Source organism: Lemur catta, chromosome 1 (genome assembly GCF_020740605.2).
Source record: "Lemur catta isolate mLemCat1 chromosome 1, mLemCat1.pri, whole genome shotgun sequence".
Classification (NCBI taxonomy): Eukaryota; Metazoa; Chordata; class Mammalia; order Primates; family Lemuridae; genus Lemur; species Lemur catta.
In genome coordinates this window covers 67,035,236-67,051,801 of record NC_059128.1, presented here as the reverse complement: position 1 = coordinate 67,051,801, position 16,566 = coordinate 67,035,236, and the positions used below count along the sequence as shown (strand labels likewise).

General features: G+C 40.0%; 2 protein-coding genes across 2 annotated transcripts in view; one reads left to right on the top strand and one right to left on the bottom strand.

Moving 5' to 3' along the window:
* Window positions 1-3,430, bottom strand: part of RAB2B (RAB2B, member RAS oncogene family) — a 15,660-nt gene extending 12,230 nt beyond the window's left edge. Inside the window, exons 1-3 of the mRNA XM_045526578.1 lie at window positions 3,080-3,430; window positions 2,763-2,834; window positions 24-91 (exon numbers count right to left, since the gene is read on the bottom strand). Coding sequence (XP_045382534.1) covers window positions 24-91; window positions 2,763-2,834; window positions 3,080-3,125 — 186 coding nt within the window. The 5' untranslated portion in view covers window positions 3,126-3,430. The remainder of the gene's footprint in view (window positions 1-23; window positions 92-2,762; window positions 2,835-3,079) is intronic.
* Window positions 3,370-16,566, top strand: TOX4 (TOX high mobility group box family member 4). Its single transcript, XM_045526564.1, has 9 exons — window positions 3,370-3,550; window positions 3,758-3,826; window positions 7,891-8,133; window positions 9,035-9,295; window positions 9,649-9,879; window positions 12,704-12,784; window positions 13,513-14,259; window positions 15,278-15,441; window positions 16,142-16,566. Exons 1-9 carry the CDS (start codon window positions 3,545-3,547, stop codon window positions 16,200-16,202), a joined length of 1,863 nt encoding a protein of 620 aa, XP_045382520.1. The 5' UTR covers window positions 3,370-3,544; the 3' UTR covers window positions 16,203-16,566.

The window sequence follows — 16,566 nt, the reverse complement described above, 5'->3', positions numbered from 1 at the left end:
CTAAATTATTTTTCCTCTCTCACCGTATCCCAGATTTGCAGTTTGATTTGTTTCCCATCAATGTTGACCATACGAGCTCCAAACTCCACACCTGTCAGTGAAGACCAAGAGAAACAATGTGATTCTCATGAACAACAGCATGTTCAGTGAGAGGTTTGTGCTTTCCCTGGATGTGTTATAACCCATCCTTTGTCTGCACTCAGTGCCACTAATACCCACCCTTACTGCTGTCTATTTGCTCCAATTAATTTTGTGTTTAAGTTCCTTCCTTTTCCTTCTAGAATTAAGAAATTGTGTTCTAAGTGATAATAACCTCAGAATGTAACCAAAAAGCAGATATGGGAATTAAACTAATTAAGAAGTCAAAAATAAATTTTTAGCAATGTTGGTTAATGCTTAAATTTGATTAGGTAATATTTAATTTTATAATTTTTTTTAAAAACTTCTAAAAATTTTGAAAATATTTCCTGATATTTCCTCAGTCACTTTCTAGTCTCTGGTTTGAAACTATATTTATATTTTTGCAATTCTAGAGTTTTTTTGTTTCAAACACAGAAAACAGTTTCTCAAGAACAACACATTTCAAATCTCTAATAATTCTCAGAGTTCACTGGAAAATAGTCTTTCTTATAGGAGTATGGAAATTGGCATTATGAATAAAGCTTTTGGTTTACCTAGCAATTCATCTTCTCTTAAGGTAATGCCAGGCCAAAACTTAAAAACCACTTGCCTTAAAAATGCTTGAGCGTAAGTCAGTCAATTTGTCCTATTTTCATACAGTACTGTGCATATAGCATGAGGAATTCAGAGTTCGAAGTAAGAAAGAGCACAAATCTACATTAAGGGCCAATAAGCAACTATTTAGTGGTCCTGTATAGATATACACAATATATCTGGAATAACTCAACTGTAACATGCTGCAGTCAATAAGATACAAAAACTTGGGCCAGGCATGGTGGCTCATGCCTATAATCCTAGCACTTTGGGAGGCCAAGGTGGGAGGATCACTTGAGGTCAGGATTTTCAGGAAGATACAAAAACTGCTTCTTACTATTCCAGCTGCTTCATCAAGAATCAAGTAATAGCTATTGAAAAAAGTCACTAAATCTTTTTTTTTCCTTTTTGGACAATTAGGAATAGTATTTCAATGTTTAAGAATTAAAAAATTAAACTTTTATCTCCTTTTATGTAATTTCTTCTAGTTATACACTCAAAGACCATTATATTTTATTTTGTACATTTTTTCTATCCACTTGCCTTGTTTGTCATGGTACAGAGGCCTGAACTCAGAAAGAAACACACGCTCTACTGGACTTCGGGGAAAATTTGATTGATAACTTCAATCCTTCACTTTAAAACCTGGTATATGCTCCCTGTTAGCCTCAGGTATTCCAAAATTTGGTACGTACTTTTTTTTTGTAGCTTTATTTCTTGCCAATCTTCACTTCAAACTCCATGCTCCAGGCCATATTCAATTACTTTCTGTTTTCTGAATGTGGTCTCATCCCTGCCATCCCTGAGTCTTTGCACCCCTAGCCTGTCTCTCGTGCCCTAATCATTTTTCCCTCATCTCTACAACCCCTTTGCCTGATTAACTCCTTCTCATTCCTCAATGTTCAACCTTTCCTGATAGAGATGGCAGCCTCCCGTCCCCCTCTGCAATTAAAATTTACTTGTCAGTATCTGCCCCCAGCCCTATTTCCTTCCTTAGTAGACTCTAAGCTACTTACAGGCAGGCACAATGTTGCCTTGCTAAGCATTGTACCATTAGCCTCTATCACAGTGTAAGAATGACTTAATATCACTTTAAAAAAATATTTTGTTTGCCTTTGCTTTGTTGATGTAAAACAAGAAAACAAAAATATTTTCTACTCTCTAAATCTTTTTCTAACCTCTTCAACTATTTGGATCTGAATAAAACTACTGGGAGTAGTAGTACTTTCGGATTTCTATGCAGGTGGGACTTGGAAGTAATAACATGGTAAGAATGGGGAGCTAGGGTTTTGTTTTAGAAGTTGCATTTGCATGGCAAGAAAGCTAGTTTTATATATATTGTTTTATTTGGGCTAGGGTTATGGAGATTATGGATATGAGGGTGTTAAAGCCCCTGCAGGCCATGCCTTACCACAAATAAGTGGGAGATGTTAATACTTTCCAGGATCATCAGTGAGTGTTTGGAACTCTATTACACTCTTTTCTTTAAAAGGAAAGTTATTAATTTTATCTGCCTTTTAATTCTAAGACTAGGATAACTCTTCAGTTTCCTTCTTCCTCTCCAACATTAAAAAAAAAATCTGTGTTTACACTGAAAAATATATATGGTTGGCACAAATTTACTGCAAAGCACAGATGAGTTTTTGAATAAGCAGTATACTTTCGTGGGATTTTACATAAACATAAACATTGCATTTGAAAAAAATCCTATGGCAACTAGTCCAGACCTCACACTCATCTTTAAAGTTCTCTCTTTCTTTAAATTTTTTTTCTTTTCTTCTCTTTTTCATATTTTCTTTTTTCTTCTTCATCATCCTCTTGTTGCTATATAAAGTTCCCTTAAGTTAAAATTATTTACTCTCCATTAAACTACTCCCCTTTATCAACGTTTCATTAGTCACTCTTCATCAACATAACTTTGGACTAGTTTAAAGTAGTGAGGGGTAACTTTTTACTCCGAACACTAAACGGTGCTAACTTTCCTTCCACTTTAGCAATTTAGCTAGTCAGGTTTTATTATCTGTTCTGGAACAGGTAGATGCACTTACCTATTGTGAGGTCGTGGACAGGCTGGAACCGCTTGTCTGTGAACTGCAGGAGGAGACATGATTTCCCCACACCTGAAAGAGGAGGATGCGCGTTCTAGGAGTCACGCGGCCGGGAACCCCTTCTTGATTCTGGGCGTCCGGGACAGGTGAAGGGGAGACCTGAGCCCCGAGCCCCGCCCCCGGCCGCCCCGGCCCGCCCCGCCCCCGCCCGCTTGTCTTGAATCGCCCAGCCCACTAAGTGAGCCCCGCCCCCGCGACCCGATTTGGGAGCTTCGGCTCCCTGCCCCATCCTTGAAGGCGGTCCGCCCGCGGGTTACCTGTGTCCCCGATGATGATGTACTTGAAGAGATAAGCATAAGTCATGGTCCCGATTCCTCAGGATTCCGGGTACGCCCGACTTCTACAACCACTTACCTCCGACCTCTCTAGCCACTCAATCTACCGAGCTCCTTATTATTTCCCCCCCCGCCTCCTTTCTCCGGCTCCTCTAGCACAGATCACGTCTCTATTGCTCTCCCCAGAAATCCTCACTAGGTCCAGAGTACCCAACGGTACCTCCAGGGATGCCTCTAGCACTTCTACGTGCCATTATCCCACCAAGCTCCAGGGGGCGATAGCTAGCTTTTCCGTACGCTCGGCGCCTGACTCGCTGCAGCCCCGCGGTGCTGCTTCCAATCAGGGGAGAGCAACGCACGTCGTTGCGGAAGTGACGGCAGTTCCGGGTCCAGTGGGGGAGGTGGGGGTGATGAGGAAACTGAGGGGGTGGTAGCAGTTGTGTGAAGATGGAGGTAGGAACTGAGCGCTAAGAAGGCTGGCGAGAGATCAGGGCCGACCGAGTTGAAGCAGAGGCGGGAAGCCGGGCGGAGGGGAGGCTGACGGGAGAGGAGAGAGCGGGGTTTGGGGAGTGTTGTCAGAATGTAGGGGTCAGAATCCGTCGCTCCAAGCTAACTCCCTGCTCCCTGTAACTTATCTCGCGGCTTTCTTTTGGTTTCTAGTTTCCCGGAGGAAATGACAATTACCTGACGATCACAGGGCCCTCGCACCCCTTCCTGTCAGGGGCCGAGGTGAGCAACAGTTGCCGACGCTGCGGGGGGAGGGCGCGGACGCCAGGGATTGGGGGCTGGGAACCGAGGGCCGCAATTGTTGTTTAGAGAAAAGTGGCAGCTGCTTCTAGAGTCTATGAGGACTATCTAGGGAAGGCCCGAGAAGCTGCTGTCATCAAAAAAGCAGGATGTTGGGAAGGGATAACCTATTTAAGGAGGAGAGTGATTCTGGATTAGAAGACAGACAATTGTTTCCTTTCGTTGGGAATAAATAGCTACAACAATCTTGGAGGGTTGCAGTAGGAGGAACATTTTTCAGCAGCCAAAGAAATTGGGGTCAGGGAAGGAGGTTAACTAGCAGGGGGTTAACCGTGGACATGTGATCATTCTTGAAAGGAACTCTATTCAATCTTTTTTCATTTAAATTGCGTACTCTGATTAAAAAAAAGTTTGTAGTTATGTCTGCATACATGGTGTCAGCTTGTTTTGCTATTGACAGGAAAGGAAATAGCTGCCAAAGAACATGGAGAGTTGAGTAGAACATGAATATCTGTTTGCCAGTGACTCATACTTTGGGCAGATTACTTCATCTTTGTATGTCACAGTTTCCCCAGCTGTCAAATAGCTGTAATAATAGCTTCTTATGATGCTTTAGAGTGGAAGTAATGGTTATGGTGAGGTCCTAAAGTATTCGTGAAAAAGTTTGGTTGAAATATTGTCATAATATATATGCATCACTTGTTTAGGCAAGGCAAAAGAGAAAGATGGAACAGACAAAAATTTCTCAGTCTTTGAGAAGTCTTGGACCTTCAACCATCTTTTGAGGGTTTTAATATTTTTTTCATAAATGGTGTGAAGCACTTGCATCAGTTTTTTGTACCAGGAATTCTCAATTGCTGTTGAAAGGGCTTATCCTATAATAAATCCTGACATTTTCATGCATGAAAAGTAAAAATTAGATGGGCAAGGGACAGTTGCTAGTTTAACTTCTTTATTTCTATTACTTATTATTCTTCTCCTAAGCAGGGGGAAGTGTGAATCAAATGAGCAGAAAACTTAACAAATGAAACACAACTAAAATCTGTTTGGTGCTTTGCAGTCTCATTGCCAGTTTCTTATGAGTGAGATCCCCTTGGTTTAATTTCATTGTTTGGGATGTTGTAAATCTCACACTGGCCTCATCCACATGAAAGTGCCGATTTTTTTATTTTATTTTATTTTAGACAGGGTCTCCCTTTGTTGCCCGGGCTAGATTGCAGTGGCATCATTATAGCTCACTGCAACCTCAAACTCCTGGGTCAAGCGATGCTCCCACCAAGTACCTAGTACTACAGGTGTGGGCCACCACACACAGAATTTTTCTATTTTTTGTAGAGATGAAGTCTCACTATGTTGCTCAGGCTGATCTCCAACTCCTGGCCTCAAGCAGTCCTTGTACTTAGGCCTCCCAAAGTGCTAGTGTTAACAGGAGTGAGCCTGGCCACTGAAAGTGCCAGTTTCTTCTCAATCAGGTCTCCACCATTTAAATTCTATTATTTAGAGTGTTGTAAATTTCCCATTGGCCTCATTCATTTGGAAGTGCATTTTAAAATTAAATACAAGTAGATTTCACATTTACCCACTGTTCTTAATCCTCTACCTTTTTTATGAAGTTGAACAATCAAGAGGTCACTACATAAGACCTGGCTCCTTTTTACATCAAGAAGCTTTCCAGGTTTGAGTCTGTTCTTTTTGGTTTTATGACTTAAGGAATCTTTTTTTTTTCCTAAGAAGCTGATGGCTGAGTTTTAGGCTCAATTTCAATAGCTTCCTTTAGCATAGGGCTTCTGTTATTGTAAACAGTTCTTTTTCTCGTTACAACTTGTATGCCCTGCCTTTCACTCTTAGTGGTGGTGGTAGTGGGTTTTTTAACTATTTTAATGGGTTTGTGCTTTTTATTTTATCTGGTCTTACTGTGAGCCATCCCACAATGGAATCTTTCTGCATCTGGTTTTTTAGAGTAGTCCATGAGAGCACTCCAGATTGTTTATGAGGTGTAGTCACTTGTAGAACACTGGTCCCTTGTTTTGGATATGAATTTTTATTCTTTTTGAGTTCTCATTAACAAATAGTATCATTTTTCATGTCTCAGCAGAGTCGCTGTTTTATTTGCTGTGGTAAACAGAAAATGATAGGCATCTTTTGCTTTGCCAAAGCAATCTGTATCTTAAAAAATTTGAAAACTACTATTATACAATTATTGATCTAGTACAGTAAATGTTTCCCTTGATCTTTTTCTTGTCCCTATAACTTTGTTTGTGTGCATGAAAATTTGGTAAAAATCTTTGTACACTTTTCCTGAAAAATGCTCACATGAACTTAAACTGAAATTTCATGAAGAGTCATGGACCTGATGTTAAGAACTTTCACACAGTAACAAAAATTATGAGTGTGTACCGAGAAAAGCTCAATTCTTGGGGAGATTCTAGTTTTTCCTGTTAAAAACTGCTTGCTCTTATGTTCCATGTGCTACTCATTTATATCCCAGACAACTACCAATTTTTTTTACCATACTAAGTAAAATAGAGTAAGGAGGAGGAAAACATAGAAATTAAGTTACATACATATCTTTTTTGTCTTCTAGGAATACACACACACACACACACATATATATACATATGCATTTTTTGCCAATGTGATTGAAAGAGATTGGGCATTGCACAGGCATGCTTTTTTCTCCCTAGTTTCTACTAGCTAGAAATTTTCTGTCTAGCAATGTCTTCATTAAAATGTGGATCTAGAAAAACCTTGAAGAAGTCTTTAAAACATGAATACATTGCTTACCCATGAAAAAAAATTTGAGTACCTATTGAATTTCATCTGAATCAGTTGATATTTATCTTTAGATGGGGCAGGTAGCAAGTTAATAATCATCAGGATATTAATATTAGTAACAATACTTACTAATGGTTATTAAGCAATTATATATATCAGGCAATGTGATAAGCTTTTATGCACTAAATCCCATTTATCCTGAATAATTATGTAAGGGGATTACCATTATAATCCCATTTTATAGATAATGAAAACCTGCTCAAGGTCATATGGAAAGTGGCAGAGCTAGGACTTGTACCCAGGTTTCTCTGACACCAAATTCTCTTGCCATTATTTATAATGCTCTATTGCTACAATTAGCTCCATTTTAGTTTTTTAGTGTCAAAAAGGAACCATAGCTGTTAATAGATCTTAGATCAGACATTGCTCTGTTAGCTCCATGAATGGTGGCTGCATTCAGAATAGAGTGTGTTATTATTGACATAGTTGGACTCAGAGGAAGGGATTATTAGGTCTTTAGCCAGCTGGAGTAATCTTTTTCTTCCTCTCTTAAAGAAAAAGCTTGGTCAGACCAAGACTAGGAATGTGTTCTGGAACTGTTAGAGAACCAGTTTGCCTTTTGGCTGTAGCAAGGTTTTGCTCCTCGCTATTATCCTTATCTTGGCATTGTTGGGGTTTTCTGAAAATCCTGTACAAATGGGAATCTTATTTCTTGTTAATATAATTGCTAAAATGAATAGGAGGTAGGAAATTCTAACTATAAATATTTTAGTGGGGGATAAGGTTCCCATGACTGTACCTTTTAAGATCTTTGTTTCAAAGGAACCTAAAATATAATTGGCTGGTTGACAGTGAATTTCTGTGGTCTAGTAGTTCACGTATAATAACTGCTACCTATTAGAATCTGTAGAGAGATTTCAAGCATCATAGCTAAACAGGTTATAAAGGCTGGGTCTTAACTAATGGTATGAAAATAATTACTCATTGAAATAATAGGCAGAATAATTTAGGACAACTGAGATGGTAAAGATAAAAAAGAGATAAAAGAATTGAAAATTGTGGTTGCTGTTGGCAGCTAGTATGTGCCAATGGCCAAGGGTATGAGGAAGAAAAGAGGTTAAAATTAAACAGGTCCTAATAAATCAATAACAAAATAGGATCCTAAGTTAAAAAGAGGCACACTGAAAATTCCCAGTGCCCATCTGTGTTCTTCACTTAGTGATATTCAGTTTCTCCTCTTCCCACTAATTTTTTCCCTTTTTTCCCTACAGACATTCCATACTCCAAGCTTGGGTGATGAGGAATTTGAAATCCCACCTATCTCCTTGGATTCTGATCCCTCACTGGCTGTCTCAGATGTGGTTGGCCACTTTGATGACCTGGCCGACCCTTCCTCCTCACAGGATGGCAGTTTTTCAGCCCAATATGGGGTCCAGACATTGGACATGCCTGTGGGCATGACCCATGGCTTGATGGAGCAGGGCGGGGGGCTCCTGAGTGGGGGCTTGACCATGGTAAGGGGCAAGACATTATCAGGTTCACCTAAGCTTATGGGCATGGTGTTAGAGGAGACAAAAGTTACTCTCTATTCCCCACTACATTTGGGTATTACTTGTTTTTCATTCTTTCTTGCTAACAGCTCACCATCAAAGACTTAATTTCACCTAAATAAATGAGATTTCCCATTGGGTCAACGGTAAACTGTCCATTTACCCTGAAGTGAAAATTATTTATTGTGATTTTTGGAAAAAAGGGTTTTTTCGCCTTTTATTATGGACTTAACATCCTGGGATTCAAATGTGAATGATAGCTGGCACATTGAAGGATTTATTCAAAAACAGTCTGAACCAAACTTAGTATTAATTGTGGATTGGTATGAGATATAAACCAGTGTATTGGGCTTCCAGCATATCTCATCAGTAGCACATATCCATACTCTGTATTTGCTGTCAAACATTTCTAACATTGGCCCCATTTGCTCTGATTGCCTATGTATTACAACTTTAAAAGCTGTTATTTTGGGAGGGTACATACAGATGGGAACTTTTCCTTTATTCAGTACGTCATCACTACCTACAGATTACTGAAAAAGTTATTTGCTCTTTAAATTGTCTAAAGTTGTTATGACTTCTCTGATTATTTTTACTTATTTCAGAAGGCCTTTGAGTGCAGAGAAGTAAATTTACTAATTTCTGTACTTTTTGCTCTTTTTTTTCCCCACCATATACGACCTGATGATCTGTACTTTTTTAAAAAGCTTAATGTTTTATATGTAGACAAATTGTTTGATGTTTCATAGAGTTTAAACTGATACAGTCTGGGGAAGCAAGGAATTTATAAGCTGTCCTGAATTCAGGGAGGAAAAAGTGGTGTTTTTTAAATTTATTGTTTAATTAGTCCTTCTGCTTCTCTCAGGACTTGGACCATTCTATAGGAACTCAGTATAGCGCCAACCCACCTGTTACAATTGATGTACCAATGACAGACATAACATCTGGCTTGATGGGGCATAGCCAGTTGACCACCATTGATCAGTCAGAATTGAGTTCTCAACTTGGTTTGAGCTTAGGGGGTGGCACCATCCTACCGCCTGCCCAGTCACCTGAGGATCGTCTTTCAACCACCCCTTCACCTACTAGTTCACTTCACGAGGATGGTGTTGAGGATTTCCGGAGGGTGAGGCATTCCCTGCCAAAATCAATTGTGCTGTCATATTCTAGGATAAAACTCTTAGCATATAGAGCCTAATCAGTATTCTTTACTCCTGCCCTGCCATCTCCTCTGCTCTTTTCTGGGTATGGGTTTCCACCTCTCAATTTCCAGTTTATAATGCTCCTCCCAATCCCCATTCTTATTGGTCCTCACATACTTTACAAAATGTCTTTTAATCCTATTGCCACTATTTTTAGCGTTTCTGAAAATTCTATACATGTGGCTAGTTTCTTCCTATATAAAAGTCCTCTTGCAGTTCTCCAGTCACAGTACTTCCCTTCTTCATCTTGTAATTCCGTTTCTTTTCTCCCCTACAGCAACTTCCCAGCCAGAAGACAGTGGTGGTGGAAGCAGGGAAAAAGCAGAAAGCCCCAAAGAAAAGAAAAAAGAAAGATCCGAATGAACCTCAGAAACCAGTTTCAGCATATGCTTTATTCTTCCGTGATACACAGGCTGCCATCAAGGGACAGAATCCCAACGCCACTTTTGGAGAGGTTTCAAAAATTGTGGCCTCCATGTGGGATAGTCTTGGAGAGGAGCAAAAGCAGGTGAGCAAATACTGAGGAACTTGTAGATAGTGAATGTTCCAGAAGTTTTTAAGGGTATAAAAACTAGACCTTCATCTAACTTTGTTACGCGTCCTTATCTAATATCATATCTTTGTTAGTGACATTCATACATTATCCTTGTCCTAGAAAACTCATTTAAAAATTATTAGTAATTATTATAAAAACATTTACATGTACAATAACTCTGTAAAATAGCTACCATCTCCACCTTTTTACTGAAGGTGGAAACTGGGGCCCACTGCCCACTTTAGGTCGTATAATTTTGAAGTGGTAAAGTTGAGAGACAATCTAGGTTTTTTAACTACAAATCCCTTGCACTTTCCACTAATGATGTCTCTTATAATTCCTCATGTTATCTTCAACTGTTCCACTTTTAGCTGTTTAATTTTTCTAAGCTTCATTTTTTTCCCCATTTGTAAAATTGGCTAGTCCTCATAATATTTCTGTGGCTAACTCTAAAATCCACTAGTAAGCTTACATTTAAAATTTAATTTTTCGGATTTTCTCATTGGCCTAGTATAAACTTGAGAACTGTAGTTAATCTCCCTAAATTTAATCTAGACTTTAAAAGTAAATGAAACTGTGATACTGTACAACTACACAATTGAAATTGAAGATGGCTATAATTACCATTGCCCTGTATCCCCGGGTCTTATGTCAAAGTCAGTCCTCTATTTAATATTTGAAACAAATAGCTGAATTTTTTGTAGATAACTTGTATCAGTTATCTATTGCTGCTCAACAAACCACCACAAATTTAGTGGCTTAAAACAATAGCAATTTAGTATTAGGTTATTAAGTATGAAATGTCCGATTTCCTTAAGTACTAAGTATGACAGCTGACATCTGACATTTCACTTTGACACTTCTACTGTGAAGGTATATCCTCAGTCTTTCAAATGCATGTTCTGGCTTGTGATTATCTTTCAAATTTTTTTTAGAGCAATTTTTGTGAAACTATGCATAAGTCAAAAATTCGTGTTATCTTCAAATATGAGTTCCGTTGTGAAACCAATGCAGCATGGATAGCTCGAAATATCAACAAAGTGTTTGGGAAGGATGTGGCTAATGAACACGTAGTACGTCAACGGTTTGAGAAGTTCCCTTCTGATTTTAATCTTGAAAACGAGCCACATCGTTGACCTGAGACCAAGGTGGATAATGATGAACTGAAAGCTGTAGTGGAAGCAAATCCATCTCAACCTACGCATGAATTAGCAGCAAGGTTTGACATTACTATTCCAACAATATTGGACCATTTGAAACAAATCAGCAAGATAAAGAAGCTGGATAGTAGAGTTCTGCGTGAGTTGATCGAGCATTAGAAGAGAAATAGTCTCGAAGCTTGCCTTTCTTTGCTGTCAGGACATAAAGGCAAACCATTTCTACACCATATTGTTATGTGTGATGAAAAATGGATTCTTTTCGACAATCGCAAGCATTCAGCACAATGGCTGTATAAAGATGAAGTGCAAAAACACAGTCCAAAACTGAATATGCATCAAAAAAAAGCTAATGGTGTCAGTTTGATGATCTAGTGTTGGTATTATCCACTACAGCTTCATGAACCCTGGTCAGCTGATTACAGTGGATGTCTGCTGCAACCAATTAGATGAAATGATGAGGATGCTTGTGATTAAGCAGCCAAGATTGGTTAATAGAGACAGGCCAATCAATCTTCTTGCAAGATAATGCTAGACCACATGTTGCATAAACAGTGCTGCTCAAACTAGAGAGGCTGGACTTGGAAACTGTCTGTCATCCACCATCTTCACCAGACCTTACACCAACTGACTACCACTTCTTCCAGGCTTTGGACCACTTCTTGCAAGGAAAAATATTCAATTCTCAACAAGTTGTGGAAAACGCCTTTTGCTGTTTCATCACCACTTTAAGCTTCTTTGCTGCTGGCATAAACAAGCTACCAATAAGATGGCAAAACTGTGTTGATAGTTTAGGCACATACTTTAATTGTACTGCTGCTTGTTTGAGATGTAATAAACTACACTTTAGATTTGAAATTGGACACTTCATATTTAATATCTCATGAGTCTGTGAGTTGGTTGGGTAGTTTTCCTCCTATTTTTGCCTGGGCTCATTTCTGTGTTTGTAATCAAATGATGGCTGGTATGGCTAAGATGTCTTTGCTCCTACGTCTGGCAGTTCATACTACTTGTTGACTAGGACACCTTGGTCCTCCTTCATGTGGCCTTTTATCCTCCAAGCAGGCTAGACTGGCTTCTTTACAGAGCAGCGTTCCAAGAACACAAAAACAGATGCTTCAAGGTCTTTTAAGTTTCAGTGTCACTTCAGCCATATTCTAATGATCAAACAAATCACCGAGCTAGCCCAGATTCAAAGAAAGGAGAAATAAATAGGCTTCAACTCTTGATGGAAGAAGGGGCATGCATGATGAGAAGAATTCTTGTGACCATCTTTGCAAGCAATTTACCACATTTCTAAAGGGACAGTACACTGGCTAAGCAGACTAAGCAGACTAGTGATCTTACAAGTTTTGGGGTCAGGGTTTATTTCTGTAACACAAGTGAGCATGGGTTGATGTTCACTTTAGAAATGTAGTTAGTCTTGCAAGACTCTTGTTGGTTGTGTGTCCCTTTCAGCAGCATGCTTAGTGGAGTAAGTCTGCCATGGAGGCTGCCTGGACTGTTAGCTTTCAGAAATATATCCACTGAAAGGGGTTGGCAGTGATTAGATGAGGTGAATTGTTATTTGTTGATGAATAATAGAGAATTATCTTTTGTAAGAGTAAGGGGACTTTTTAAACAATCTGTCTTTCCTGCAGGTGTATAAGAGGAAAACTGAAGCTGCCAAGAAAGAGTATCTGAAGGCTCTGGCTGCTTATAAAGACAACCAAGAGTGTCAGGTAAGAGTGTTAGGGTAAATAGATATTTAAATCAATAAGAAATTTTGTAAACTGTTTTTTAGTAGTTATAAGAAAATACCACCAAAATCCTGTGGAACCTATTATTACTATATAGTATTAAAAGCTTATAAAAGGCCGGGCGCAGTGGCTCACGCCTGTAATCCTAGCCCTCTGGGAGGCTGAGGCGGGTGGATCGCTCGAGGTCAGGAGTTCGAGACCAGCCTGAGGGAGACCCCATCTCTACTAAAAATAGAAAGAAATTATCTGGACAACTAAAAGTATATATAGAAAAAATTAGCCGGGCATGGTGGCACATGCCTTTAGTCCCAGCTACTCGGGAGGCTGAGGCAGTAGGATCGTTTAAGCCCAGGAGTTTGAGGTTGCTGTGAGCTAGGCTGATGCCACAGCACTCACTCTAGCCGGGGCAACAAAGTGAGACTCTGTCTCAAAAAATGAATGAATGAATGAATGAATGAATGAATGAATGCATGCATGCTTATAAAAAGCACATAGTAGTTTTCCTGCTATTTCCATCATATAAACCTTGCCAGTCTTTCTGAGTTTATTCATTATTTCTGGTGGGTACTTAAGCCAGAGTAGTACCCACAGCTGCTGCTTTTTTAAAAAATCTGTGATGCATCTTTTCTTGGGAGGTAATTAGTAGGAATATATCCTGTGGTAGACGGCAAACCTCCCAGTGACTTTTTTTTTTTTTGGTCATCTTTTAGGCCACTGTAGAAACAGTGGAATTGGATCCAGTGCCAGCATCACAGACTCCTTCTCCACCTCCTGTGGCTACCGTTGACCCAGCATCTCCAGCTCCAGCCTCAACAGAACCCCCTGCCCTGTCCCCTTCCATTGTTGTTAACTCCACTCTTTCATCCTATGTGGCAAACCAGGCATCTTCTGGGGCTGGGGGTCAGCCCAATATCACCAAGTTGATTATTACCAAACAGATGTTACCCTCTTCTATTACTATGTCTCAAGGAGGGATGGTAACTGTTATCCCAGCCACAGTGGTTACCTCCCGGGGGCTCCAACTGGGCCAAACCAGTACAGCTACCATCCAGCCCAGTCAGCAAGCCCAGATTGTCACTCGATCAGTGTTGCAGGCAGCAGCAGCAGCTGCTGCTTCTATGCAGCTGCCTCCACCACGACTACAGCCCCCTCCTTTACAACAGATGCCTCAGCCCCCTACTCAGCAGCAAGTTACCATTCTGCAGCAGCCACCTCCACTCCAGGCCATGCAACAGCCTCCACCTCAGAAAGTTCGAATCAACTTACAGCAACAGCCACCACCTCTGCAGATTAAGAAGATCGTGCCTCTACCCACTTTGAAAATGCAGACTACCTTAGTCCCACCAGCTGTGGAAAGTAGTCCTGAGAGGCCTATGAACAACAGCCCTGAGGCCCATACAGTGGAGGCCACCTCTCCTGAGACAATCTGTGAGATGATCACAGATGTAGTTCCTGAGGTGAGCCTCTGTTTAAGTCTTTCCTTTAGTCCATTGGAAATGTGTTAAGAGCATTTTTGGTTGACTTGATAGAAGTGGGGGTTGCTACTAGCATTTAGTGCCCGGCAACGAAGAGTATGAAACATCCTGCAGATGAGAGTTTGCTGCCAGTGACTTGTTCCACCCAGGATACTCAGTGTTTTTAGTGAGAAACATTAAAGAGGGCCTCCTGGCCCAGACCACTCCTTAAACTAAGCAGAGGTAACACTAGTTGACCTAGAGAGGAAATAGCCTAAGCAGTTATTTTTCAGTTTTCTACCTAAGGATCCTAAATTTTGGAAGTATAAATCCTTTCATTTCTCTTAGGTCTTCACTGCTTAGTTTAATGTTTTAAATGTGTGTGGGCAGGGGAATATAACCAGAAAATTTTAATGGGTTAAGTCTTTTAAAGACATAAACAGATGCTAAGCACCCTAGTTTTCTTTAACCTGTACATGACCAGTAGTCATTTTAAAATATGGGTGTGTTTGAGACTGTAGTTCAACAATTAAGAAAGTAATCATTTAAAAGGAGAAAAAAAAAAAAAAAAAGCACCCTATCAGCAGGAAACTTTATAAATCTCCACATTCTTTTTCTGTTTCTAGTAGCACCATTTTGTCCTCTCTTAGTTAGCCCTCCCAGTGTAGCTTAGTTGAGGTGACTCAACCTTTACTCACATTCTTTTGATTTGATACTTTCAGAGGAATATTATTCAAGCATAGAATAAAGTCAATAATGGGCTAGATTAAAATTAATGAGCACTAGCATATGCCAAGACTTCCCCCAATGGGAAGAATCTTCATGTCAGCCCACTTGGCAAAGTTCTGAAGCTGGGCTATAGAGAGGGACACCAAAAACTCACCACTTTCTGAAACTTTACCCCCATTTGTGAGGGATTATAACACCTGTGGCTCCATTGGTTCCTAGGGATAACCTGACTGGCTCATTAGCTAGGCAGGGAGCGATCTAATCCACCCTTGGTGCTCTCTTCCTCTCACAGGTTGAGTCTCCTTCTCCAATGGATGTTGAATTGGTGAGTGAGTCTCCTGGGACACTCTCACCCCAGCCTCGATGTGTGAGGTCTGGTTGTGAGAACCCTCCGGTTGTGAGTAAGGACTGGGACAATGAGTACTGCAGCAATGAGTGTGTGGTGAAGCACTGCAGGTGAGCTTACAGTTCCCCTTCTTATAATGCAGGTATTGCTAAATTAACTGTTGGGAACCATGGTAACCTTGAGCATATAATTGGTGTCACCTTACCTTAGGTAGAGTAGGTTGGTATATATGTGATCTTACTAGAGGGGCTACTAGAAATTCCCTTGCTTGCTTAAAAAGACCTTGTATTTTCCACATAGTCAAAGATGACATAATTAGCAGTTCACACTTTTCAATTACCATTTACCATGCTATGTATGGTCTTTAAAAGTATGAAGATACTTTAAGCTGTTGGTGATAGTGAATATTAGTTTTTCAATCCTTAGTGCAAATCAGACCACCTAGGGAATGAGAATTTGGAGAGGAATGGAAAAGTGAAAAGTAGCACAGTAAGATGCTGGGAGGCGGGGAGGGAGAAGTTATGAAGAGTTTATCATTCTCCCCAAATTTTCCTGGAATTACCAGTATCTATGAAACAAGTCATTTGTATTTCCTTCAGATCCTCTTCAGTAGATTAGCACTGCCTCTACTTCAAACTTTTATGCCTCTTGTTCTTATATTACTAAGGTAATGCTGTCTTACCTTGGTGCTACAAGAAATTAAACTGGGAATCTATTTGTTAAAGACAGAGTTAAAAAGAATTTATCTAGGCTGTAATTCTTTTTCTGTTCATGTGTAATTCTGTTGATGTGTATCTTTTTCTTTCCTAGGGATGTATTCTTGGCCTGGGTAGCCTCTAGAAATTCAAACACTGTGGTGTTTGTGAAATAGTCCTTCCTGTTCTCCAAGCCAGGGAAGATTTATCTGGAACATGTCGAAGAGCCTGTTTTTGGAATACAATCTTGGCTTCTGGTAGTGCCTGATCTCAACCCAGGATGGCCCTTCGTACTTCCCCCCTTTTTCTCCCTTCAGCAGAGGTCATGAAGCAGGGCCATTGAGTTTGCTATAATCTGGAATTGCTTATTCCTTTCAACTAAAAGCAGAAATGCCAGTGATACTAGCAGAAGAAAGGGTGAAGGGAGTATGGACAAGCAAAACATAGGGATGGTAGGGGTGTTGCTGGGTGTTTGAGTAAACTTATTGGTATAATTGTCATAGGACTTGCCTAAAATATTATTAAAATGATGGGAGAGTA

What these genes read in the sequence shown, in the direction of transcription:
- TOX4 (XM_045526564.1), top strand. An exon ending in CCTTCCTGTCAGGGGCCGAG is followed by an intron (nt 3,827 to 7,890) that starts GTGAGCAACAGT and finishes TTTTCCCTACAG; the next exon opens with ACATTCCATACTCCAAGCTT. An exon ending in TCACAGATGTAGTTCCTGAG is followed by an intron (nt 14,260 to 15,277) that starts GTGAGCCTCTGT and finishes TTCCTCTCACAG; the next exon opens with GTTGAGTCTCCTTCTCCAAT.